General features: G+C 38.9%; 2 protein-coding genes across 2 annotated transcripts; both read right to left on the bottom strand.

Moving 5' to 3' along the window:
* Window positions 1-394: 394 nt before the first annotated feature.
* Window positions 395-16,752, bottom strand: LOC307154740 (uncharacterized protein; the record flags this gene model as incomplete). The annotated part of the gene is made up of 8 exons (XM_079864826.1): window positions 16,606-16,752; window positions 15,885-16,352; window positions 6,140-6,261; window positions 4,634-4,739; window positions 3,743-3,996; window positions 3,589-3,669; window positions 2,937-3,040; window positions 395-533 (listed from the first exon to the last, which is right to left on the bottom strand). Exons 1-8 carry the CDS (start codon window positions 16,703-16,705, stop codon window positions 395-397), a joined length of 1,374 nt encoding a protein of 457 aa, XP_079720952.1. The 5' UTR covers window positions 16,706-16,752.
* Window positions 16,753-21,607: 4,855 nt separating this feature from the next.
* LOC307154739 (uncharacterized protein) lies at window positions 21,608-26,867 on the bottom strand (the record flags this gene model as incomplete). Its single annotated transcript, XM_079864825.1, has 4 exons — window positions 26,708-26,867; window positions 25,973-26,356; window positions 25,772-25,875; window positions 21,608-21,679 (listed from the first exon to the last, which is right to left on the bottom strand). The coding sequence occupies exons 1-4, from the start codon at window positions 26,814-26,816 to the stop codon at window positions 21,608-21,610; spliced, it is 669 nt and encodes a 222-aa protein (XP_079720951.1). The 5' UTR covers window positions 26,817-26,867.
* Between the last annotated feature and the right edge of the window lie 637 nt (window positions 26,868-27,504).

Here is a 27,504-nt window from a genome sequence, read left to right as displayed (position 1 = left end):
TGTACATGTATGAAAGAAATAATCGTAAACTGGTTTCACACTCAGTGTTCCTGGAAGTCAATTGTAGTTTTTGTGTTTCTCTTTTTTCTGTTCTTGTTTCTCTGTCCTTCAGTGATTCTGCTTATCAGGTGTTCATCAGTGTCTCAATTCACTCACTTCTTTTCATTCACTTTGTCAAGGGGACTTTATTAGTGAACTAATGTAGGGAATAGTGAATGAGGGTATAGGGTGTGATTGTGAAAACAGCCTCTGAGTGTCGACTTTGAGCACTGTTAATTCACAGTATATTCCTGTAGGCTATTTTTGTTTTCTACGGTATATTACTGTTTTAATGGAAAATGGTATGATATTGTCAGAATTTGGCCTTTTTTTACAGCAAGGGTTAACAGTGTGATTATCTACAGCCGAAGCGCAGATCTTGCTGGAGACTCAACATGCCGTCGTATTTTTCTTTGAGTTCAGCGCTCGTCTTGCTCTGCTCCAAACTGGGCCAAAACTCCACCCAGGTCCTCTCGCCCAGAGCGTACCAACCGCTGAAGAGGAAGCAGAGGAAGAGCATGTTAAACAAGGTCTTACATGACAAACTTTAATGAATTAATTAAATCCTTTGTCCTTGATTATTCTTCAAAAATCAAAAACATTTCTTTCACTGACTGACAACTTTCTACTCAAGGACCTTGACATAAATGTAGTGGAGTAAAAAGTACGATATTTGTCTTTCAAATGTAGTGAAGTTAAAGTAAAAAGTTTCCAGAAAAAATTATAACCAAGTAAACGACAGATACTCAAAAAGTGTACTTAAGTACAGTACTCAAGTAAATGTACTTTGTTACTCTCCACCTCTGCAATATGGGAACTACACTATGCAATTTTTTGGCCACATTGCAACATTACCAGGCTTGTATACTTCCTCCAGTGAATAGATTATTACAACAATGCAAATGGTGCTTTAAAAAAATTAAAAGCAAGCACAATTCACAATGTTTAATTGTAACATACTAACCATTCAAAAAGTGTTAAATATCTCACACTCTCTCATGAATACAGAGGCATTTTCACAGATCAGGACACACATTCTTTGAACCACAGGTCAAGTGCACTTACTTTTCACTTTCCAGTTGTACATCCTCAGACTGGCCCATGATCAGATAGCTCTCACCCCGCTTCAGATCCAACGCTTGTACGATCTGTATGGTGAAAGTGCGCCACTCCCCCTCCACATAATTTTCCGGCTCTACACAGATAAGCAACATTTGAATACTGTATGTCAAGTCAAGTCAAGTCAAGTCAAGTTTATTTATATAGCGCTTTTCACAACATAGGTTGTATCAAAGCAGCTTCACAGTAATAAATTAAAACAATACATAAATGTTTGTTTCTAATGGAACGTCCATGTTTGGTAATGCTGATCAATAGTATCGTTGATTGATTAGTTAAATTAAATATCCAAATATCCCCAACTGAGCAAGCCAAAGGCAACAGTGGCAAGGAACCGAAAAACTCCATCAGGTGACCTAATGGAGAAAAAAAAACCTTGGGAGAACCCGGGCTCAGTCGGGGGCCAGTTCTCCTCTGGCGTTTATGAACTAGAGACCGGATTTAACTGTAAGATTAAAAGTATTATATGAATGCCTGGCTGAAGAGATGCGTCTTTAATCTAGTTTTAAACTGGGAGAGCGAGTCTGAGCAACGAACAGTATCCGGAAGACTATTCCAGAGTTTTGGAGCTAAATGTGAAAATGCTCTCCCTCCTTTGGTGGATCTGGATATCCTAGGTATGACCAAAAGCCTCGAATTTAGTGACCTTAAAGAGCGCGATGGATTATAGGGCGATAGAAGATCGGTTAAATAGACTGGAGCTAAGCCGTTTAGGGCTTTATAAGTCAGTAGCAATACCTTGTAATTAATACGGGACTTTATACGGGACTTTAATGTATGTAACACAAATACACAAGTATGGTGAAATGTTTGAGGCAATGAGTTTGTACTGGCACAACCAAAAAAAAACAAAAAAAACTAATTTGTCTGGCAGACATCAGTGATTTAGTTTATTTCATGATGATTATAAAACCATCAACAGGTAACCATCCTCACCTGACTTCATTTCACTTTAGCGTTCTTTGCTGCTGCAAATGTGTTTGACAAACACACTGTCACAGCGGCCAAAAAAGACAAAAGGTATAATAAGAGTTAAGAGGCCAACTAATGGAAACACTATTCACTCTTATGGTGACTTCAAATGAAACACATTAGAGTTAAACCTCTGTTAATTCTCAATAAAACTTCTGTAGATGTCTGCCAGAAATAAAGTCAGTCTGGTTAGTAATAAGTGAAGCTGGTAATGCTGTTTGTGGAGTTGTTTAATCCTCCTCTGCTGAGATCTTCACAGATTTAATGTCTTCTTTTCTCTTCAGTTGATTTCATCTGAGGCTGTGTCTGAAGTCAGTTGTAGTTCTTGTGTTTCTGCTAGTCTCTTTTTCTGTTCTCTTCTTTCCTTCAGTGATTCTGCTTGTCAACAGGCTTATTAAGGCTGAGATGACTCAATATTTAATCTACACTGATTTTGTGGCTCAGATAAGGTCCCGTTCTGGTTTATTTCTTTGCTCTTGGCTGACATGTGGCATTACTATGGCCTGCTTGTGGCTCAGATCTGGCAAACAGGAGTGAGCCGTCCAAGGGCCGTCATTCCACACTGCATGTGGGCCAGATCATCTTTCCACGTGTGCCAGATGCGGACCGGATCTGGGACGTCAAAATGTTGCTATGTGGGTACATATGGCTATGGCTATATTTGCTCCAGTCCAGCAGGGGCAGCAGAGAGCAGGTTTATTAGACTGAAGTGATCAGAGAGGAACAGAAACATCAGATTCAGGCACTTTCTGCTGTTTCCTGCATCATCAATACAAAGGTCCAGTTTGGCCTGTTTAATCTCTTACCCTTGATTCACTGTTGAATTATCCACCCATTTCATGATCCCCTCGTTCTCGATGTCAGACAAACCAATCCACACTCTCTCCTTGATGAATGAAGTTAAGTGCCTCTGTGTGTGAATATAAACAGGAATAATGGTACGTTTACACCGCAATGATGTACTAAAAATGAAAAAGAACAGCGATACAGATTTGTAGTCGTTTTCGCTTATCTGTGTGAACAGGGATCGTTTTGACAACACTGTGTCTTGTACATGATAAACAGATCAGATCATTGATCTGTTTATCATGTACAAGACACAGTGTTGTCAAAACGATCCCTGTTCACACGGATAAGCGAAAACGACTAAAAATCTGTATCGCTGTTCGTATTGGCGATGTCACTTTGTGAATAAATTCTACACACCTATAGACAAGTAATACGTATGCGTATTTGCACATTTTCACAAATTTGCGTTTTTGTAGTTTACACAAACTACAAAACTTGCACTTTGAAACCTGTTTTCAAAAGTTTGCGTTTTCAGGCCTCCAAAAAGCCGTTGTCATGTAAATAAACACCCACAATACATAATAAGTTTCCCGATTTTAGTTGAAAATGGTGTGTCGTGTAAAGAGTGTGATTCCTCTCATTGATTAACAGTCACTCACACAAACTCACCTGCTTCTCTTCAGTGTTGATAATGATCAGATCAGCTCCTCGATCTCTGCAGAACTGCCTGCTCTCAGACCAGCTCTTCGACTCATTGGATTTGAACAAACAAACAGGACCACACAGATTTCCTAAGAGATTGTTTAAAGTCCAATTTTTAAACTCTGGTCTCTAACTCCAGTTTCTTCTGACTCAAAGAGTTGAAGTTGTTCTTCAGTTGGTCTTTTTCAGTCATTAGATCAGTGTTCTTGTCCTGTAAGCTGATGATAGTGTGATTGAACTCTTCAACTGTGTTCTTGTAACTCTTTAACAGGTCTCTCTCTGCTGTGATGGTGATGTACAGTGTGATGAAGACCAGCAGAAGAACACAAATGAGCCCGAGACACACTGTCATCAACACCAAACACCTGCTTCCTCCTGACAAACAGAGACAAAACACACACATATCAGTTAACAACAATTCACGCAATATTATTAGATAACATTTCAAATCAACCTTTGTAAGTAATCAAGCATTTTTGTTAGATAATTATAGAGTACGTTCTTTTATAATGAGAAACATTTGGAACATTTCTCATCCCCTCAAACATTAGCGACACGTCTCTGCGACAAACGAAACTTTCTTCTTACTTTGCTTTCGATCTTTTCCTTCATCGTTGCTGCGACTCTGTGTTGGAGGTCTGGATCTGTTAGTAATATTTCTGCATACATAAAAGGTCCCTGATTCCATTATTTCCTCAAACTCACAGTCTTACAGTCTTACAGTATGTGTTCACAGATGAGGTGTGGTGTTTAAGACCATGTTTTTAAATAGTACCAACACAGGAAGTGGTTTTTATTAGATGAGACACAGATAAATCTAGATTTCATTCTCACTCTAAAACTCTTTATGCGTATACTACTGTATGATTGAATATATATTGCATATTCAACCTCATATAGTCGAAGCATTGTGAAGTTTTCCCTGTGATCAAGTTAGCATCTACAACGTCCAGCAAGAGGAATCTGTGATCACCTAAACTGATCAAACACCCTAAAACAGGCCAAACTGGACCTGTGTGTTGATGACCATAAACTGGAAGTGAATGATGATTTACATCGCTGTCGTGTTCAGGAACAGAGAGGATGATGGGAAATAGAGATTGTGGGATGAGGACTTCCTGTTATTAAACACAAGTGAGTGACAACAGGAGATTCGCATTTCCCTTTTCCCAGTAGATGTCACTGTTCTGCCATTTTCACTATGATGGCATAAACAAATTAAATAAGTAAATAAATAACCCTTTAACTTTGAGTTCAAATATGAATGGTAGAAGCTTAGATTCACAGGAGTCAAAACTTCTCTTTTACTGGAATTTCAAAAAAGTTAACGTCATTGAATCTGTCCTCCAACTTAAGTTTCTTCCTGAAACATCTGATGACTTTTAGTGGAATACACTTGTTCTCTGCTGCATTCTGCTGGGCTGGAGGAAATCTCAACAAAACACATGAAATGTAAAATAAAATAAAATAAAAGTTTATGGTAAAGATGGTAATTGACCGTTTTATTCAAAGAGTTTATTCAATTCAATTCAAAAGCAGTTTCACAGACATGCAATATCAGAGCAACAGGCATGGGAAACATGATGTTGTGAGTTTATTAATATAGCAATAAGAAAATAATAACTCCATTTTCCTTTCATTTCTGTATACACTCCTGATTTTTTCTATTATAGAAAATGTTAAAAACAAAATGGATACCTTGAAAGCCTTTGACAAGAAAGTATCAGACTGTTTTAAAAGTTAGAAAAAGTATTTGTTCTCAGTAAAATTATTCCATAAAATAATGATCGTAAAAGCACAAGGAGACGGGATGGACCTTATTTCTCACAAAGTGCTTTTTTAAAGTCTGAGCATGGGATATCATTCCAGACGTTCAGGTCGGAAGGACGACAATATGAGCAAGACTGCATTTCAATACAGTCCTCAGTTCCACTTCCATCATTCGGCTCAGTTGGGAAAAAAAACCTGAATAAAATGAGACAGATTTCAGTTGTTCGGTACCCCAAATTTCCAAGTATCTCAAAGTTTTCACTCATTCAGCAACCAAATAATAACTGAGCATATGCAAAATGAAAAACAATTGAGGATCTTCTCAAGCTACTCAAAAACTACCAACACTCACTGTCCCCCCAAAAATACCCAATTATTTCAAGAATAAAATAGTTGTGCAGATTAAGTAAATATTCATCAAATCATCCTGAACTTTAAGCGTGCTTTCCATTGTGTCTGTGTGATGTTTGGCAACCATTCTGCTCAGTGTTGCTGAAAAACTACATTGCTTGGCAGATGTTATTTTATAAAAGCAATAAACTTTGTTTTATATTTTCTGTGAGTGTTTTATCACCCTTGTTTCAGTGGTGAATTATCCACCCATTTCATGTTGCCCTCAATCTCAATGTCAGACAAACCAATCCATACAGTGTCCTTGATGAATGATTTTATGAACCTCTGTGTGTGAATATAAACAGGAGTAAGTGTGATTCCTCTCATTGATTAACAGACACTCACACAAACTCACCTGCTTCTCTTCAGTGTTGATAATGACCAGATCAGCTCCTCGATCTCGGCAGAACTGCCTGCTCTTAAACCAGCTCTTCGGCTCACTGGATGTGAACAAATAATTTTGACCCCACTGATATCCTAAGAGAAGAAAAAAAAAAAAATCAAAAGTGAACAAATAAAATATATATTTAAAAGAAAAGGCTGTTTTATCAAAAAATTGTTGGACTAAATTTTCTCTAATGCGTGACTTGTGTAATTAAGTAAATTCCTCATCCTGTCATCCCAGTAAATGTTCTTATAACTTTGGCTAAAGTTCTGGCAAGGTTGTCTTATGAACAAATGTTCTTCCAATAATGTTAATAGAATGTTTTTTCAATATCAACTGGTCTTAAAAAACGTTCTCAAACGTTAAAGGAGCTGTATGTAAGATTGTGGCCAAAACTGGTACTGCAATCACTTTCAAATTACTGTAGAGCGGTGTATCCCCTCCCCTTCCCCCCTGACTCGAGGTTGCCAGATAAGCTCCAGGATCCAGCACAAACGTTTATAGCTGCAGCTGTGGTAACTAGAGCTGAGCTGGCAACCCGGATGCCGAAACACAACTGACTTCGTGATTGGTAGATAGGTGGAGGGTGGGGCATCAGGCCAAAACACAACATGACAACATCAACATCAGTTGAGGGCTGCAACTTCACTTTTAAATGACAATATCCTGGCCGGACTACTGTTGTCAGTGATATAAGTATTTGAAATGAACATGATTTCTTAACGTCTAGTGACATATCAGGGCCATTTTATGATTAATTGAAATACATTTCTTACATACAGCTCCTTTAAGCACAAAAACATAAACACAAACAGGGGTTCTCAACTCAGCGCACTGTAAAACATCACACAGAGTATTTTGATGGTATTTTGACACATGTTGTGTAGATTTTTAACACACAATGTGTGTTGAGATTTATACACTGATGTCTTGATGTCATTTTTAAAGTTATTTATATACAATATTTTGTCAGTTGCTGCATTTTAATTAAATTCAAAGTGCAACATTTTCACAAAAGCAGCATTATCAATTATGGGTTGAAGAGTGAATAATGTTCAGTACAGAGAGTCTGTCCAGTCATTGAGTGAGCGATATATTATATATTAATTATTATTAATTATTATTTATTTTTTATGTAAACAACTCAAACACACCTACACTCACCTACAGGATTATTGGGAACACCTGTTCAATTTCTCATTAATGCAATTATCTAATCAACCAATCACATGGAAGTTGCTTCAATGCATTTAGGGGTGTGGTCCTGGTCAAGACAATCTCCTGAACTCCAAACTGAATGTCAGAATGGGAAAGAAAGGTGATTTAAGCAAGTTTAAGCGTGGCATGGTTGTTGGTGCCAGACGGGCCGGTCTGAGTATTTCACAATCTGCTCAGTTACTGGGATTTTCACGCACAACCATTTCTAGGGTTTACAAAGAATGGTGTGAAAAGGGAAAAACATCCAGTATGTGGCAGTCCTGTGGGCGAAAATGCCTTGTTGATGCTAGAGGTCAGAGGAGAATGGGCCGACTGATTCAATCTGATAGAAGAGCAACTTTGACTGAAATAACCACTCGTTACAACCGAGGTGTGCAGCAAAGCATTTGTGAAGCCACAACACGCACAACCTTGAGGCGGATGGGCTACAACAGCAGAAGACCCCACCGGGTACCACTCATCTCCACTACAAATAGGAAAAAGAGGCTACAATTTGCACGAGCTCACCAAAATTGGACAGTTGAAGACTGGAAAAATGTTGCCTGGTCTGATGAGTCTCGATTTCCGTTGAGACATTCAGATGGTAGAGTCAGAATTTGGCGTAAACAGAATGAGAACATGGATCCATCATGCCTTGTTACCTCTGTGCAGGCTGGTGGTGGTGGTGTAATGGTGTGGGGGATGTTTTCTTGGCACACTTTAGGCCCCTTAGTGCCAATTGGGCATCGTTTAAATGCCACGGCCTACCTGAGCATTGTTTCTGACCATGTCCATCCCTTTTTGACCACCATGTACCCATCCTCTGATGGCTACTTCCAGCAGGATAATGCACCATGTCACAAAGCTCGAATCATTTCAAATTGGTTTCTTGAACATGACAATGAGTTCACTGTACTAAAATGGCCCCCACAGTCACCAGATCTCAACCCAATAGAGCATCTTTGGGATGTGGTGGAACGGGAGCTTCGTGCCCTGGATGTGCATCCCACAAATCTCCATCAACTGCAAGATGCTATCCTATCAATATGGGCCAACATTTCTAAAGAATGCTTTCAGCACCTTGTTGAATCAATGCCACGTAGAATTAAGGCAGTTCTGAAGGCGAAAGGGGGTCAAACACAGTATTAGTATGGTGTTCCTAATAATCCTTTAGGTGAGTGTATACATATAGAGTGCTGCATTAAAAAAAATTATTAGGGAAAAAAATAATAATAAATCAACCCCATGGTGGATTCTAAGTGATCAAGGACTTAGCAAGTTCCAGTTCAGCCTATTGCAAAGGTTCGACAGTAGTGGGCACTCTGTTACGTCCAGAGACGAAGTAATTATTGATTTTATATTTACTTCTAATGTGTCTTGTTTCTTTTTCTCTTGCTCTTTCTACTCAATCTGCCTGGCAGGTAGTTGATCGCTCCCAGCTGTAACTGATTACCAATTAAGAGTGAGCCAGCATAAAAGCAGAGCTCCAGCTACCAGACGGTGAGAAAACGTTCCCCCAAGAGTTTTCTCCAGAGCGTTGTCTTTCTCCTGCCCAGCCTGTTGTTGCAGTTACAATTGGTGGTTATTGAGCTGCTGATTATTCTATTTTGGTATTGTAGTATTCTTGTTGGTTCATTGTAATATTTTTTCCAAACACTTACTTTTTGTTATGTTAGTTAAAGAGGGTTATATTCTTTATCTTTTGAGTTTGTTGCTTGATTAATAGCTGCTACTATTAACATCCTCTTTAGCAGCTACCTTAATGTTTGCTTATTTGCGTTTTGGGTTTATTGGTTTTATTTGGAAGCTGTAGGGAGGTGGATGCCCTTTTTGTTTTCTCCTGTTTTGGGGCTAGTAAGGGAGTTAGGGTATAACTCTGTTATTTTTCTTTTCTTTTCTTTGTTAGTCTAGTTAGAGGTAAATTATTCCAGTTATATTGTATTTGGTTTATTATTTTGGCCTTATCCTCTCCTGAAACTATTGCTTCCTTTTATGTTTTTCTTTGTATTTGATCCACGAGCTGTGAAATAAAATATTTTTCTGGATACTTGTGGCTTGTGGTGCTGTGGCAGGACTTAGATTAGCGCTCTCTAAAATTTGGTTTTACTTTTGTTGCGTCCCCATTTACCCCTAGATTTATGTGGGACGTAACAATTGGGGGCTCGTCCGTTTGTTTAATTATTTCGTGGAATTGTGGTATCATGAGTTTTTCAGCAGCTTCGAACTTGTGTGGGTGAGGAAGTGTACATGTTATGAATTGAATAATGGAATTTGATTTGGTTAAGTTTACTTTGGAAGAGTTTGACAGGTGTAGGAAAGGAGATCTGATTTTGATTGCAGAGTTTTTTAATATTCCTGTCAGCAAGGAGGCAAAGAAGCAATGCCTCAAAGATGAGTTGTACCGAAGGCTTGTTCAAACGGGTATTTTGTCAGCAGATTCTAACGTGGGTGGGGAAGTTGTGTCGGGAGAGTCTATTTCTTTTCATACTAAAGGTGGCGATTCGAGTTCTGATCCTTTGATGCCGCTTCGTTTAAAAGAATTAGAGCTTGAGCTTAAGAGGCAGGAGCATGAAACTCAGTTGTTAAAGTTGAAGGCTCTGGAAATTGAGGCTGATCGAGATATTAAGCTTCGAAGCTTGGATCTCGAAGCTCAGATGCTTCATAGTAGGCCGGTTCCGTTGCCTAGGTCTCGTCCTTCCTCATCCAGTGTTTTGGCACCGGTCGAAACAGGTTTTGACGTGAGTAGGTACGTGAGATTGGTCCCTCCCTTTCGTGAAGGTGAAGTGGATGCGTACTTTGTTGCATTTGAGCGTATTGCCACAAAATTGAACTGGCCAAAGGATTTGTGGGCTCTTTTGGTGCAGAGCAATATTGCTGGCAAAGCTCAAGAGGCATGTGCAGCATTGCCAGTTGAGAGTTCGTTAGATTATGACGCTGTTAAATCCGCTGTGCTCCGTGCCTATGAATTAGTACCTGAAGCGTACAGACAGAAGTTTAGGCTGTGTTCGAAGCTGCCTAACCAAACTTTTACTGAGTTCGCAAGAGTAAAGCGGGTACTGTTTGAGAAGTGGTGCTTCTCAAGCAGGGTCACGGCTTTTGAGGAACTTCAGGAACTTTTGTTGCTGGAGGATTTCAAAAGTTGTGTTCCTGAGGGCGTCGTAGTTCACATAAACGAACAAAAAGTGAGTAAGCTTGTTGAGGCCGCAGTTTTGGCAGACGAGTATGTGCTTACACATAGAACTGTTTTTCCTTCGATGCGTTCTGTTAAAACTTCCTCCTCTGAGGAGAAAGCCGCTAAGAATTGGTCAGGGGCTAACCCTGTTAAACCGATTTTGCAAGGCTCCAAGAAAGTTGAGGAAAAGCGGGTATGTTTTTACTGTCTTGACCCAGGGCATCTTATTTCAAATTGCAAAGCTTGGAAACAGAAAAACTCTGCTAAAAGTAAGGGCGTAGCATTCGTCAATGCTGTTCCTGAGAGTGCTGTTAATTTACAATTTGGCCTGAGTACTTTCAGCCCATTTGTAATGAGGGGCTCGGTAGCTCTCTCTGAAGATTCTGACTTTAGGCCACTCTTGATGCTTAGAGATACAGGAGCAGCACAGTCCTTAATTTTAGATAACATGCTTCCATTCTCTGCTGACTCATACACTGGTTCTAGTGTGCTAGTCCGTGGGATTGAATTGGGCTGTATTTCTATTCCATTGCATAGGATTTGTTTGAAGTCTGATCTTGTTTCTGGTTGCGTGAGCCTTGGCGTACGATCAAAACTGCCTGTCGAAGGGGTAAGCATGATTTTAGGAAATGATTTAGCAGGTGGCAAAGTTTTTCCTTCTCCAATTGTGTCTGAAGATCCTGTTCGGTCTGCTCAAAATGGCCTAGTGCAGTGTTCTGCTACCTTTCCGGCATGCGCCGTAACTCATGCTCAATCACAGAACTTTGAAAATGTGATTGATCTTTCTGATTCTTTTTTGTCTTCCCCTCAGACTGTAGAGAGTGAGTTCTATATTAGTCCTGTTTCGATGGAAGCAAGTGGCAGGAGTGGCGAAGGTAAACTTCCTTTAAAAGTGAATAGAACCCAGTTAGCTACTGAGCAACGTTCTGATCCGTCACTTGCTACATGTATTGGTGGTACTGTGGAAAAGGCCGTAATCCCTCAGATAGCAGTGGGTTATTTTTGGGATGATGATATTCTCATGCGTTGGTGGAGACCACGTGCTATGGATGCAGAATTTCTGACAGTGTTCCAAATTGTGTTACCTGAGGCATACCATAATCAGATTTTGAAATTGGCCCATGAACATGTGTGTTCAGGACACTTGGGTGTCACCAAGACATATCATCGAATTGCCAGACATTTTTTTTGGCCGGGCATGAAAACCGCTGTGTCTAGATTTGTACGCTCATGTCATGTCTGTCAGTTAGGTGGAAAGCCCAATCAAACAATTCCACTTGCTCCACTACAGCCAATCCCAGTTCTTGGAGAACCGTTTGAGAGGCTTATTATTGACTGCGTAGGCCCATTGCTAAGGCTAAAACTGGACACCAATACCTTTTAACGATTATGTGTGCTAGTACTCGTTACCCTGAAGCTGTTCCTTTACGGACTATCCAAGCTAAAACCGTAGCCCGTGAGCTCATTAAGTTCTGTTCAGTTTTTGGCTTGCCGAGAGTCATTCAAAGTGACCAGGGGTCCAATTTTACCTCTAAACTATTTAAGGAGGTAACGAAAGAGTTGGACATAGAGCACCAGTTGTCCACGGCATATCATCCAGAGACCCAGGGAGCTCTGGAACGGTTCCACCAGACCCTGAAGTCTCTTTTGCGTATATACTGCATGGAGACTGGTAAAGACTGGGTGGAGGGTTTGCCGTTTTTGATGTTTGCTGTGAGGGGAACCGTCCAAGAATCCCTGGGATTTAGTCCTGCTGAGCTGGTTTTTGGCCATGTAGTTCGTGGCCCATTAAAACTCCTAAGTGAGCAGTTTCTAGCTAAGGAATCCCCTCGTAAGTCTGTGCTAGACTATGTGAGTACTGTACGGGAGCATCTACACAAAGCGTGGGAGTTAGCTAGAGTTCATCTTGCTGAAGTCCAGTCCAAGATGAAATTTCACTACGACAAGGATAGTCTTCAGCGTAATTTCCAGCCTGGTGATAAGGTTTTGGTACTGCTTCCTTTGCCTGGTTCACCTATGCAGGCAAGATTTTCTGGGCCTTACCAGATTGAGAAGAAGTTGAATGACACAAATTATGCAGTTTCTACTCCCGATCGCAAGCGAAAGATTCGTGTGTGCCACATTAATATGCTTAAGGCTTACATTAGTAGAGATGGTGTTAAGTCTCAGCCTGGTCCTGTTGACGCTCTTCCTGTTGTTGCTAACACTGTTGTTAATTTGTTTCCTGTGTATTCTCCTGATTTAGATGGTCTTTGTTGTAAAGATGCCATTGCTTCATGTGGTACACTGTCTAACTCTGTCATCTTGTCTAACCTGCAGTCACATTTATCCTATCTGCCTGCAGCTCAGTGTGATCGTGTGGTCCAGCTAATTGAAAAGTATCATATGCTGTTTAATGATGTACCCTCACAAACTACTATGGTCACTCATGACATTGATGTTGGTGAATGCAGGCCTATCAAACAGCATCCATATCGTGCAAATCCCAACAAACGCCAGGCTATGAAAACCGAGGTAGAATATTTGTTGACTCACGGCTTTGCAGTGCCAAGTCAAAGTCCGTGGAGTTCACCGTGCTTGCTTGTACCTAAACCTGATGGTTTGTGGCGATTTTGTACTGATTTTAGGAAGGTGAACTCTGTAACTAAGGCTGATTCCTTTCCTCTTCCACGGATTGAGGATTGCGTTGATCGGGTGGGATCAGCTAGCTTTGTTACCAAGCTGGATTTATTAAAAGGATACTGGCAAGTTCCTCTGACACCCCGTGCCTCAGAAGTCTCGGCGTTTGTGACCCCCGATTGTTTTCTGCAGTATACATCTATGGCTTTTGGCATGCGAAATGCACCAGCAACATTTCAGCGGTTGATGCTGAAGGTACTGTCAGGTGTGCCCAAATGTGAAGTCTACTTAGACGACATAGTTATATACTCTGCAATGTGGGAAGAACATGTACAAACTCTTGAGTTGGTGTTTAAACGATTGTTGGAAGCCCATCTGACCTTAAACTTAGCTAAGTGTGAGTTTGCTAAGGCAAGAGTAACTTACCTTGGCAAATTAGTTGGTCAGGGCCAGGTGCGGCCTGTGCAGGCTAAGATAGAGGCTATTTTGGACTTCCCACGGCCAAGTAATAAGCGGGAGTTACGCCGTTTTCTGGGGATGACCGGGTACTATCGTGGTTTTTGTAGGAACTTTGCTACTGTTGTTACACCCCTAACTGATCTCCTTAAAGCGGAACGGAAATTTGTGTGGAATGCTGAGTGTGAAGCTGCATTTGATTCTGCTAAAGATCTGTTATGTCATGCTCCTGTGTTGTCTGCTCCGAACTTTGATTTGCCTTTTAAGCTACAGGTGGATGCTAGTGGGGTTGGAACCGGGGCAGTGTTGCTGCAAGAAGACAAGGCGGGAATTGAACATCCAGCGTGCTACTTTTCGAAGAAATTCACCACATGCCAAAGAAACTACAGCACCATCGAAAAGGAAGCTCTCGCCTTGATGTTGGCATTGCAAAATTTTGAGGTCTATTTATGTAACGGTAGTATGGGCCCTATTATCATATACACTGACCACAATCCTCTCGTCTTCCTGTTTGTTCTTGATATAAGGTATAAAAAAGGAGTGGACAATGTAGTGGCAGATGCTTTATCAAGAGCTCATGTTGATGACTAAACTGCTCATAAAATGTGTGGTAAGTCTTGTTTCTCTCTTTTACAAACCAAGAGAAATCATAGTTTGTAATTATGGGTGGGGGTGTTACGTCCAGAGACGAAGTAATTATTGATTTTATATTTACTTCTAATGTGTCTTGTTTCTTTTTCTTTTGCTCTTTCTACTCAATCTGCCTGGCAGGTAGTTGATCGCTCCCAGCTATAACTGATTACCAATTAAGAGTGAGCCAGCATAAAAGCAGAGCTCCAGCTACCAGACGGTGAGAAAACGTTCCCCCAAGAGTTTTCTCCAGAGCGTTGTCTTTCTCCTGCCCAGCCTGTTGTTGCAGTTACAATTGGTGGTTATTGAGCTGCTGATTATTCTATTTTGGTATTGTAGTACTCTTGTTGGTTCATTGTAATATCTTTTTGTTATGTTAGTTAAAGAGGGTTATATTCTTTATCTTTTGAGTTTGTTGCTTGATTAATAGCTGCTACTATTAACATCCTCTTTAGCAGCTACCTTAATGTTTGCTTATTTGCGTTTTGGGTTTATTGGTTTTATTTGGAAGCTGTAGGGAGGTGGATGCCCTTTTTGTTTTCTCCTGTTTTGGGGCTAGTAAGGGAGTTAGGGTATAACTCTGTTATTTTTCTTTTCTTTTCTTTGTTAGTCTAGTTAGAGGTAAATTATTCCAGTTATATTGTCTTTGGTTTATTATTTTGGCCTTATCCTCTCCTGAAACTATTGCTTCCTTTTATGTTTTTCTTTGTATTTGATCCACGAGCTGTGAAATAAAATATTTTTCTGGATACTTGTGGCTTGTGGTGCTGTGGCAGGACTTAGATTAACGCTCTCTAAAATTTGGTTTTACTTTTGTTGCGTCCCCATTTACCCCTAGATTTATGTGGGACGTAACAACTCATACAACGTAAGTAATGACGTACAATGATTTCTTTAAAAGCAAATATCTCCCTTTGCTTTGAACTTTGAGCGTTGTAACTTTGCAGATGTTGTTTATGTTCAAACAGCAGCATTACACACTAACTAAAGTTAGAAAAGTGAAATCATAATCAACCACCCCTTTAAACCTGACACAACATTTGGCTGTTTACACGATACCGTTTTCAACTAAAAACTTAAAACTTTTTATGCGTTTTGGTCATTTGTTTACGTGACAACGCCGCTTTGGGCGCCTGAAAACGTAAACTTTTGAAAACTGGTTTCAAAGTGCAAGTTTTTGAAAACGGTCTCAGTGTAAACAACAAAAAGACGAATTTCTGAAGACGATGTCATGCACATGCGTATTACGTGTTCAGTCTATAGTGTTCATCTAATGACCTGGCAGCAGAATACAGCGTTTTTAGTCGAAGTCAGTCTGGTTAGTAATAAGTGAAGCTGGTAATGCTGTTGGTGGAGTTGTTTAATCCTCCTCTGCTGAGATCTTCACAGATTTAATGTATTTCCTCTTCAGTTGATTTCATCTAAGGCTGTGGCTGAAGTCAGTTCTGTTTCCTGTATTTCTGCTCGTCTCTTTTTTTTTTTTTTTTTTTTTGTCTAAACATGATACTTCAGGTGATGGTCTTTGACTTTTTTCCTTTGACGCTGAATGTTTGGCACCCTGTGCTACCATGCCGTTAAATGTTTTTTTTGTTGTTGTTTTTTTACAGGATATACAACTGTTGGATTTTTCAGTATACTGACCTTGTTCAGATGTGTCTTTCTTCAGTTCCTCACTCAAAGACGTGACTTTGGTCTCTAACTCCAGTTTCTTCTGATTCAAAGCATCAAAACTTTCCTGTAACTGGCTTTTCTCAGCGCTTAGATCATTGACTCTGGTCTCTAACTCCAATTTCTTCTGATTCAAAGCATCAAAACTTCTCTGTAACTGGCTTTTCTCAGCAGTGAGAGCATTGACTCTGGTCTCTAACTCCAGTTTCTTCTGATTCAAAGAGATGAAGTTGTTCTTCAGTTGGTCTTTTTCAGTCATTGGATCAGTGTAATTGTCCTGTAAGCTGATGATAGTGTGATTGAACTCTTCAACTGTGTTCTTGTTACTCTTTAACAGGTCTCTCTCTGCTGTGATGTTGATGTACAGTGTGATGAAGACCAGCAGAAGAACACAAATGAGCCCGAGACACACTGTCTTCAACACCAAACACCTGCGTCCTCCTGACAAACAAAGACAAAACACACACATATCAGTTAACAACAATTCACGCAATATTATTTTAGAAACAGTTTTTTAAAAAGTATGTTCTTTTATAATGACAAACATTGGTCAATGACTAAAATATGGAACATTTCATATAAAATCAGAAACAATTACAGTTTTTATACAGAAAACAATGATTGAAACTTTACGTAAAATTTCTCATCCGCTCAAACATTACTGTCTCTGCGACAAACGAAACTTTCTGCTTACTTTGCTTTCGATCTTTTCCTTCATCGTTGCTGCGACTCTGTGCTGGAGGTCTGGATCTGTTATTAATATTTCTGTTTACATAAAAGGTCCCTGATTCCATTATTAGCTCAAGCTCACAGTCTTACAGTATGTGTTCACAGATGAGGTGTGGTCTTTAAGACCGTGTTTTTAAATAGTACCAACACAGGAAGTGGTTTTTATTAGATGAGACACAGATAAATCTAGATTTCATTCTCACTCTAAAACTCTTTATGCGTATACTACTGTATGATTGAATATATATTGCATATTCAACCTCATATAGTCGAAGCATTGTGAAGTTTTCCCTGTGATCAAGTTAGCATCTACAACGTCCAACAAGAGGAATCTGTGATCACCTAAACTGATCAAACACCCTAAAACAGGCCAAACTGGACCTGTGTGTTGATGACCATAAACTGGAAGTGAATCATGATTAACATCGCTGTCGTGTTCAGGAACAGAGAGGATGATGAGAAATAGAGATTGTGGGATGAGGACTTCCTGTTATTAAACACAAGTGAGTGACAACAGGAGATTCACATTTCCCTTTTCTCAGTAGATGTCACTGTTCTGCCATTTTTACTATGATGTTATAAATAAATCAAATAAGTAAATAAATAACCCTTTAATTTGAGTTCAAATATGAATATGAAGCTTATAAGATCCTACATGTGAATCTGTCCTCCAACTTAAAGGAGAACTCCGGTCAATTTTAACATTGAGCTCATTTTTTTGTACATTTGGAGTGCTGTCAATACAGAGAACAACGACAAAAATCGGTGTTGCCTACACCGAGTTATTCTATTTTTAAAATGTGCACCCTGTTGACTTCAATAGGGCAAGTACTAAACCTGCTTTTAGCCTCTTAACATCCTTGATGTGTCATTACAAGTGCACAGAAAATGTGAGTGATTCCTTCTGAGTGAACACGAGTGGATCTGACTGCAGTAGATGTGAAAGATATGTATAAAAATGATGTTATTTAAGCCAGCGCAAATACCTTTGTTTACATCCTGTTTTTCGGTTGAAGTCCAAAGTAGTCAATTGCCGAGTTCACGCGCGTGATCATAGGTACTAAACCTATGCGCGTGAACTCGGCAATCGACTACTTTGGACTTCACCCGAAAACAGGATGTAAACAAAGGTATTTGTGCTGGCTTAAATAACATCATTTTTATACATTTCTTTCACATCTACTGCAGTCAGATTCACTCGTGTTCACTCTGAAGGAATCACTCACATTTTCTGTGCACTTGTAATGACACATCAAGGATGTTAAGAGGCTAAAAGCAGGTTTAGTACTTGCCCTATTGAAGCCAACAGGGTGCAAATTTTAAAAATAGAATAACTCGGTGTAGGCAACACCGATTTTTGTCGTTGTTCTCTGTATTGACAGCACTCCAAATGTACAAAAAAATTAGCTCAATGTTAAAATTGACCGGAGTTCTCCTTTAAGTTTCTTCAGATGCAAAAACCTGATGTTGGTCTGCAGCTGATATTTTTCCACTGTACCAAATGCATGTAAAGGCCTGTATCCTGAAACATCTGGGGTCTCATTTATAAAACTGTGCGTAGGAACCTTACTAAAAGTGTACGTGCGCCCGAAAGCCAAAAAAGGCGTACGCAAAAAAATATTGAGACTTATAAAACCGTTCGTATGCCAGAACCTGCGCAGAATTCACTTTATAAATCCCAGTCAGCGGAAGATTGTGCGCACATGCGTCTCCTCCCCGAAATAACCATATATGGAGCTTACAACGCCTAGTTTTACTACGCAGATCCTCATCTGCATATAATTTGCATATGATTATTCATCCACGTGATAACGTTTAATGGTACAAGACACATTACATTAATAAAAATCATGTAGTTGCCTATCCTTGCCTTGTTTTTGAATTCATAAATCAAATAGTGTATAAAATACATTTCAGATAAAGTTTTTCTCACTCTTTTCCACTGGCCGAATTGTATTTTTAATTGAAGCAGATAGGCCTTGGACATTATTTGCACAAAACTATTTTCTCAGACAATCATTATCATGATATAAGCAATTATCTCTGTGGTTAAAACATTTAAACACAGCACGCCACAGGAAAAGTGTTCAAAAACATCGCATCCACAACAAATATTTCTATTGATTGAATTTGAATATAAAAAATGTTGTAACTTCTCAGTAATGATTTCATGTTTAAGTGTTTAACTCCATTAATTTGAATGGCATATTTAATCTAAATGTTTATATCATAAGTAAAACATAGTTTAAATAATTATTTTATTTATTTCAACTGTTATTTGCGTCAGTTTCACTAAACGTCCCAACGCGCTCGCTGGCGCGGACATTTAAGCTGGGATGGATATTTGCTTCAAGTGACAGGCTTGGTGAGTGAAAGTATATTTGTATTATCTTTCTGTATATGTTTAATTTTCTTTAGATTTTCTGTCTAAAAGTGACCAAAAAGACACTTAACTCCAGCTCACCATCGGTGTTGCCAAACTGCTCCATCTCCAAAACTTTCGTACGCATGGGTCAGAGTTTGCGTGCAGGTGCGCAAATTTTCCCGTCAAGTTTGTTTTTATAAATCACAACTTATGCGTCGGAAGTGGCGTACGTCTCTTTCAGGGCCTGTTTTGTGCATACACAACGGTTATAAATGAGGCCCCTGATGACCTGCAGAGATATTCAAGGCACTTTTTCCTCATCCAACTAAAAAAAAATAAAAAATTGGCTATTTAATATTGACATAGTATTTGCAGAATTATTTGATTTACAAGTGTCATGTTGTAACATTTGGCCTAATCAAATGGTCAAATAAGAAAAGAAAAGAAGAGTAAACATTCAAATGCTTCTAATTAGTCATTTTTAAGAAAGGAGCACATGAGAAACCACAAATATATGGAAATATGTACCATACACACACACAATGCATAAACAATTCAACCCCTCTATAAAGCATTTTGTTTGTTTTTTGAGTTTTGTACTTTGCTGGTACCCAGCATGCATTGGAGCATAGCACTTATAATTGTCACCATTGTTGAGATTCATATGCTGATTGTTGATGTCTGTGTGTGTCATCGTTGGTCAATATTTTATGCTCATGTTTGTTTAAATCTTCTGATAGTTATAATACTGCTGGATCTCCTGTTGTAGTAACACAGGGTTTGTAACATCAATATATATTAATGGCACAACAAAACCGTGAGATGTGATTAGATTCAAACAACATCATCAGGTTATTTCAAGATGATTTTAAAACCATCAACAGGTAAGTTACCATCATCAGCTGATCTCAGTTTGTTTTTAGCTTTATCTTCTGTTGCAAATGTGTTTGACAAACACACTGTCACAGCGACCAAAATAGACAAAAGATTAAATAAGAGTTTAGAGCCCAAAAACTGTTATGGTGACTTCAAATGAAACACATTAGAGTTAAACCTCTGTTAATTCTCAATAAAACTTGTGTAGACGTCTGACAGAAATAAAGTCAGTCTGGTTAGTAATAAGTGAAGCTGGTAATGCTGTTTGTGGAGTTGTTGAACCCTCTGGGGTCGACAAACGCGCCGGCACGTTTTGCTTGATTTTTTTCACATAGCAGCAAAATAGACTTAAAATACTCCGTCATTTTATGGTCATACATGCGTAAGAAATATGAAAAAAAAAAAACTGTAAAATGACTACTTTTTTTATGTGTCCACTTACAATCGAAACAAAACATTGTGCTTTTGTAAAATAAAGAAAATAAACAGGCTGTGCTTTCAGCCTCTCCGTCTCTGTTGTTTGTGGTGGGGTAAATTAAACACAATATGCGTTGACGTCACAATCGTGTTGCATTGTGGTATATGGAGCTGCCTGATGTGTACGTGAAGTAGACTCGCTCCCTCGGTCAAAATCGAGGGAACGAGGGTCTGTTCATATAAACTACCCTCGTCCACTTCACGAAGTGGAACACACTTCAAAATGGCGGCAGGGATTCCCCCGAGGGGAAGTTCGCAAGTGCGTGTCTAAAAGTGGACTGGAACGCAGCCCTGGGGTGGACGGGTTTAATTTACCCCACCACAAACAAATCTATGATATATTAATTATTATTTATTTTTTATGCAAACAACTCAAACACAACTATATACATATAGAGTGCTGCATTAAACAATTTTGTTAGGGAAAAAAACAATAATTAATCAACCGCATAGTGGATTCTAAGTGATCAAGGGCTTAGCAAGTTCCAGTTCAGCCTATAGGCCTATGTCACACTTCCTGCTTCCGGAACGCGGAGTAGGGATTCAGAACTTCCGGTCAACAGTATTTCTCGATAAGGATTTATATTATTATCCATAATGTCTAAACCATCCGAGGTAGACTGACCACGAGCTATGAGGTTGTGAAACGAAGGTTTTTGCTCCTGTAGAAGCTATAAGATCGTGTAAAATCTACCTTGTTTTAAGAAAAACATGTTTTATCTGCGATCTTATGAAAAAAAAAACTACACTACCCACAATCCTAAGCGTAGCAGCAACGTCTGCTGATTGGTCCAACTCGCTGTTACCATAGAAACGTTTACCTTACTGGCGAACACGCGCAGTAGTGTACCGGGTTGCTCTGCGTTAGGACGTAGACAGCCATACCTCAGCTTTCATGCTTTTCCACTTGAGAGTTTTCATTTACCATCCGAACCACATCGTCATATGTGACTTCAGGCAGGGTGCGGAGAGATTTGGTCCAGCAGTATCTATCGGACTCCGCCATTGTAAAAAGCTAACCGGAAGAGCCGTATCCCTACTAAAAGACGTACTTCCGGTCTTCAATTTTTTCGTGACATAGGCCTATTGAAAATGTTCGCCAGTAGTGGGCACTCATACAACGTAAGTAATGACGTACATCCGAGTGAACGAAACAGAGGGAAGGTAGCGAATGAAGGGCATGACAATTTTGGACTGGAACGCAGCCCTGGACCTTTGTATTGATGATGCAGGAAACAGCAGAAAGTGCCTAAATCTGATGTTTCTGTTCCTCTCTGATCACTTCAGTCTGATAAACCTGCTCTCTGCTGCCCCTGCTGGACTGGAGCAAATATAGCAATAGAGCAATTAAGCAGATACACAAGAATGAAATATGAAATAAAAACAAAAATATAGTTTACTATAATAATAATAATAATGGTTATTGACGATTTTATTAAAAGTAAAAAACAATTCAACTCAAAAGCAGTTTCACAGACACTCAATATCAGAATAACTGATGAATCAAGGCAATCTGAGACGCTTCAGACTTCAATATTTTATTGTGACGTTCACCTCAACATTTAGACCAGCAAATGATAGGCATAATAACAGCTAGAATAAAATGATATTGACATTATAATGTTGCTGAAGCAAGACATGAACACATCAGAGGTTTGGTGTCCCAGATCACCCTAATTCACATTGCGAGAAACTGGATGTTGTGAGTTTATTATAGCAATGAGAAAATAATGACAATTTTACATTTTTCTTCTAACAAATACATATGAACATCAGATGGCAGTGGTTTAAAATACATTGTACATTCCCAATAGTAAATTAGTTAAAGGAGTCATAACCTAGTATTACCTTGGATACCCACGCTCTATTATAGTCTTTCAGGCCCTTCTAAAAAAGAAAAGTGGAAAAAAAAAATAAACACAGAGCTCCTCTGACCCTTATTTCTAAAGGCATTATTGTCTCGCGAGATCTGATGCGATATTTTGGCTGTCGTGGACGGTCATTTTAATAATGCAAATGAGGGGCGCGTTGATTGGTGGCAGGAAGGAGGGGGGTTGACACCGCAGGTGACGCTTCAGCATATCATTCCAAAATTACATCATGGCGCAAGTTTTTTCTGATTTCTCATTACTATGACTGCCATGCTCAGTTAGCGTAACTTTAAATGTAACTGCAATCTCAGTCATTTGTTGTTTGCAAAGTAGCAGCCATTCCCCATGTTTACCTCGAAGCTAATACTCCCGCTAGCATACAATAGCCGCATTAGCAGTTAGCTGCTGTTTGTTACACACAGTAGAGCAATAAAAACACAGTCTTACCGTTTCAATTGCAGGCAAGTCTCTGATTGTTGGAATGGCCCCTTTTTCCAAACGGAGCTTCGATGCCAACTTCGCCTGATATTGCCCCAAATTTGTGAACGATTCCGGCGTAAAATGATTAGCACAGACACCTAACGTTAAGCCAGTGGGAAGGGTTGTAGGAACCGCGTCATTAAAAATGAATTTAATCCACTGGTCCCTGACAGCTTGGTCCGTTCTTGAGAGAGAAAACACATTTACATGTTGATTCTGGCAGTCAACAACAGAGCAACTCACGTGTGCACTACGTTTCTGCATCTTTCGCGACTGAATATGAGGGGGAGAGGGGCAGGGCTTCCTGCAGCATAGGTCTGCGGTGTCCATATATGGTATATCCTGACCCGTCTTGACGTCAAGTCGGGGCAGAAATAAAAAATGTTATCTCATATTTGAGTGTGCGTGCACGTGGGCTGTTTTACGAACCCAGGGGTAAACAAACGCTTCACTTTTAAATATCGGCTTCCCGGCCAGTGTATAATCGTTAGGCAATCATAACATGCATTGATTATCGTGGAAAAGTGAAAATTATAGGTTATGACTCCTTTAATAAAAAAAATAGAAGCAAAACCACAAGATTGGATTAAAACTTAAATCTCACAAATCCATTTCCTCTTCTCAGAGCATGGGATGTCATTCCAGTTGTTCACAGTGTCTTTAGTAGGATTCAGTTCAACGCAGTCTTCATTTCCACCTGCATTATTTGGCTCACCGCTGGACCAAAACCTGAATAACATACACCAGTAATTTAGAAACCCAACAATATTCACAGCACCACAATAGCAAGTTTTAAGGGTAAGATATAATAGTGGAGAAAAGTAAAACAGAGAAGAGTTTATCAATAGAATATATTTATGGGAAGTATTTTTGTTGTCATGATTGTGGTTGTTAGCATAGATCATTGAATCGGACAAGACCATTAGCATCTTTCTCAAAAAAATTATTATAGATTTATGAAGGTTGTGATGTTCTATCTTTTGAATGAGAATAAAACTGACTTAAAGGACGGTTGCCGAGAGAACTCAATGCACTGCAAAAAAAATGCAAATTTAGAAAACATCTTTATAAGTTTGACAACACGTGCTGCAAATACTCACAACGCACATGTGATGTCTAGATGGTCATTGTGAACATTTTAATTACACATGAACATTTTCAGTTCCAGTGAGTAAAGCTTCATTTAATTAGTAATAATTTAATTTTTAAAGCTTTCATTTAATTTCAGCAGTCATTATACTGAAATTAACAGAAAAAACATGTCATCCACTCTAGTTTCATTTGATGTTGTTACATAAAGTTGACAGAGGATCAAAGAAGTCAAACAACCCCATTTGGACGTGCTCATCATTATCGTAACTTGCCCAGGCAAAGGCTAGCAATGGAAAGAACCGGCAATGGATTGTTTTTATGGAATAAACATATGGCAGGACTTCTACTTTCTGACCCCTGGACTATACACCTCTGATTAAATTGAGAGGCTTACTAACTTGTTTGGTTTTAGTCATGGGCATGCAAGTGTCTGTAATCATGTGTGGCTAGTGACCATGTGTATTTCAGCATGGTGAATCTCTCTGTCTCGGTACATATGATGGGAGTTTATTGTTTGTTTTTAATGAGTGTTTTATGAGTAATTTTCCTGTTTGATGTTCGGCAGGTTTAACTGCACGTTCAGGGGTTTCCAGTACTTTTAATTGGAGCCAAATGTACATCAAGTGACGACTGCACTGCTGTTTTGTTTTTATTGTTTTGTCATAGTTTTAACTTACAGTTTTGCCTGGATCTCTCCTTAGTCCGTTTTGTTATTTTTGTTTGTTTGTTTGTGGTGTTGTGTGCTGAAGTCACAGACACAGCCCTACGTTAGTGTGAGTTAGCTGGGAGGCTAAGGTTAAGTAAGCTGGGCATTGTTGGCCATTTTGTTTCCTCCGCTCAGTGCCTGTGGCTGTGTTTGATCTGTTTCTTGGTTTCGTATTTTTGTGTATAAATTGTTATTGAATTGATTTTCTATTTGTATGTGTTCCTTTTGTATGTGTTTTCTTTTGTATGTGTTCCTTTTGAGTGAATTATTTACTTTTGTTTTGATTATTGTGAGTGTAATTGCTTTTAAGTTACAAAAGTGTAACTGTACTTTTTTTGTTGGAATTTTCTGAAGTTTTTATCAGTTAACTTTTGATTTCTTGTGTTACTTTTTAATTTTGTTGTGTGTTTGGTTAAATCTTTAAAATGGGAGGGGTTGGCCATGGTTATTGTGTACTGGTGTCCACGTGGAGTGCTGTGCTTAACATTTTTGTCGTTCTTTCACAAGTGTGAGTTGTGGGTGTGGGGTAGAAATCCGAGGGCCTCTGCTGGCCATCTCCCTCTTTATTTCTCTTTCTACTGTACTTCTGATGTGATTGAGACCTTGTCTGAAATTGCATTTACTGGATCTTTTTTTGTATGTTCAAATAAAGTGATTTTGTCTTTACTTTTTGTCCACGTCTCCATGCTCACCCTACCTTTGGCAACGAACTTGTGTGCCCTTGCGTAGGGCTGATAAATAATGTTACATAAATCCAACGTAACCTAGTTACGTGGGACCTGTTGACATAAAGTTAATTAAAGCCAACATAGCATTTTTTTTTAGTGTTCTGCAACTTTCATTTTGTTTTGCCTGTAAATGTTTTTGTTTTTTTTACTCTTAAAGTGATGGTAGCTGTTGATTTTCATTATAGGAATCACCAAGGATAATGGTTTCAGCTAAAAAATCTTCCTTACTGTTCAACTGAAGAAAAAAATCACCTACAACTTGGATGGTTGAGGGTGAGTAAATAACAGCAAATCTTTTGGGTGAACTATCCCTTTAACAAATGCATTTACAGTGGTTTTCTGTGAGTGTTTTATCACTTACCCTGTATTCAGTGGTGAATTGTTCACCCATTTCATTCTGCCTTCAATCTCAGAGTCAGACAAACCAATCCACACTCTCTCCTTGATGAATGAAGTTATGAACCTCTGCATGTGAATAAAAAACAGGAATAAGTGAGATTCCTCTCATTGATTAACAGACACTCACACACTCTCACCTGCTTCTCTGCAGTGTTGATAATGACCAGATCACCACCTCGATCTCTGCAGAACTGCCTGCTCTCAGACCAGCTCTTCAACTCACTGGATATGGAAAAAAACCCTGGACCACACAGAGTTTTGTACATAAACACTTTTCAAAACTGTATGCATAAAGTAAAGAAAAAGAGAACTAGGACAAAAAACAGATTTCAACTGACCTCGTGCAGAAGCCTTCTTCTTTAGTTCACCATCCAAAGATGTGACTTTTCTTTCTAACTCCAGATTCTTCTGACTCAGTGAGTCAAAACTTCCCTGTAACTGGCTTTTCTCAGCGCTGAGATCATTGACTGTGGTCTCTAACTCCAGTTTCTTCTGACTCAAAGAGCTGAAGTTGTTCTTCAGTTGGTCTTTTTCAGTCATTAGATCAGTGTAATTGTCCTGTAAGCTGATGATAGTGTGATTTAACTCTTCAACTGTGTTCTTGTAACTCTTTAACAGGTCTCTCTCTGCTGTGATGGTGATGTACAGTGTGATGAAGACCAGCAGAAGAACACAAATGAGCCCGAGACACACTGTCTTCAACACCAAACACCTGCGTCCTCCTGACAAACAGAGACAAAACACACACATATCAGTTAACAACCAATTCACTTAGAATTCATATTATTAGAAATATAGGCTCAAATAAATCCACCTTTATCTTTAGACAATACACAGGCCTTTTTAATAAAAAAGTTTATTATTTGATAATGATAGCGGAATATCTGTAAAATATGCAAATAAGAACATATGTTGAAATGTTAAATAAAATAAATTCATGTTAATAAATACCATAAAATGCAGAAACATGAACACATTGTTCTTTGAAAAAAGATTAAGTTTATAAGTAACATTTCTTATTTCCTCAAAAGTTAACAAAACCATTTCTTCTTCAAATGAAACTTTCTACTTACTGCACTTTCCATCTTTTCCTTCGTCCTGGCTGTGATTCTGTGTTTGAGGTCCAGTTGTGTCCTTAATATCATAATTTTCAACATTTTCATAAATGTCCTCTAAATCCATTATTCGCTCTAATGTCTGACAGCAAGTGTTCACAGATGAGCTGTGGTTGAATGATAGTCATGGTTTCTTTTAAATAGTGCTAACACTAAACGGGAAGTGGCTTTATCAGTTCAGACACAGAGAATAATACTTTCATTCCCACAACAAAACTCTCCGAAACTCTGCATAGACTCAAACACCTTTAAACAGGCCCAACCTAACCTCAATATTATATTGATGGCAATAAACTGAAAGGGAATGAATAAATGTTTTTAAGCTGGGACTGAGAGGATGATGGAAGGAAAAACAGAGATAACTATTAAACACAAGTGGGTGTACATAAAAGTGTTCAATGTTGAAATATCACAATATTTAGGGTTGGAACTTCCAAGTCTCACAAATCCTTTTTATCACATGTGAGCATGGCAGATCATTCTCGTTGTTCAGGATTGGATTTTCAGGCATCAGTTCAATACAGTCCTCATTTCCATTCCACTTTGGTCATTTGGTTCACCTTTGAGGCCAAAACCTGAATAATATGTATGAAAATTTTAATTATTCGGACGCCCTTTTTAACTTATAACTGTCAACTTGACTTCAGAAATAAAAGATGTGACCAAACCAAACATGACAATAACAGACCCACAGTTTTATTCAGCAACCAAGCAATAATAATAATTATCTTTTTATTTATTAATTTGGTTGAAAG

The sequence above is a fragment of the Squalius cephalus genome (genome assembly GCF_949319135.1).
Source record: "Squalius cephalus genome assembly, chromosome: 2".
Lineage (NCBI taxonomy): Eukaryota > Metazoa > Chordata > Actinopteri > Cypriniformes > Leuciscidae > Squalius > Squalius cephalus.
The sequence above is the reverse complement of the archived record's forward strand: the minus strand, read 5'-3'. Positions and strand labels throughout refer to the sequence as shown.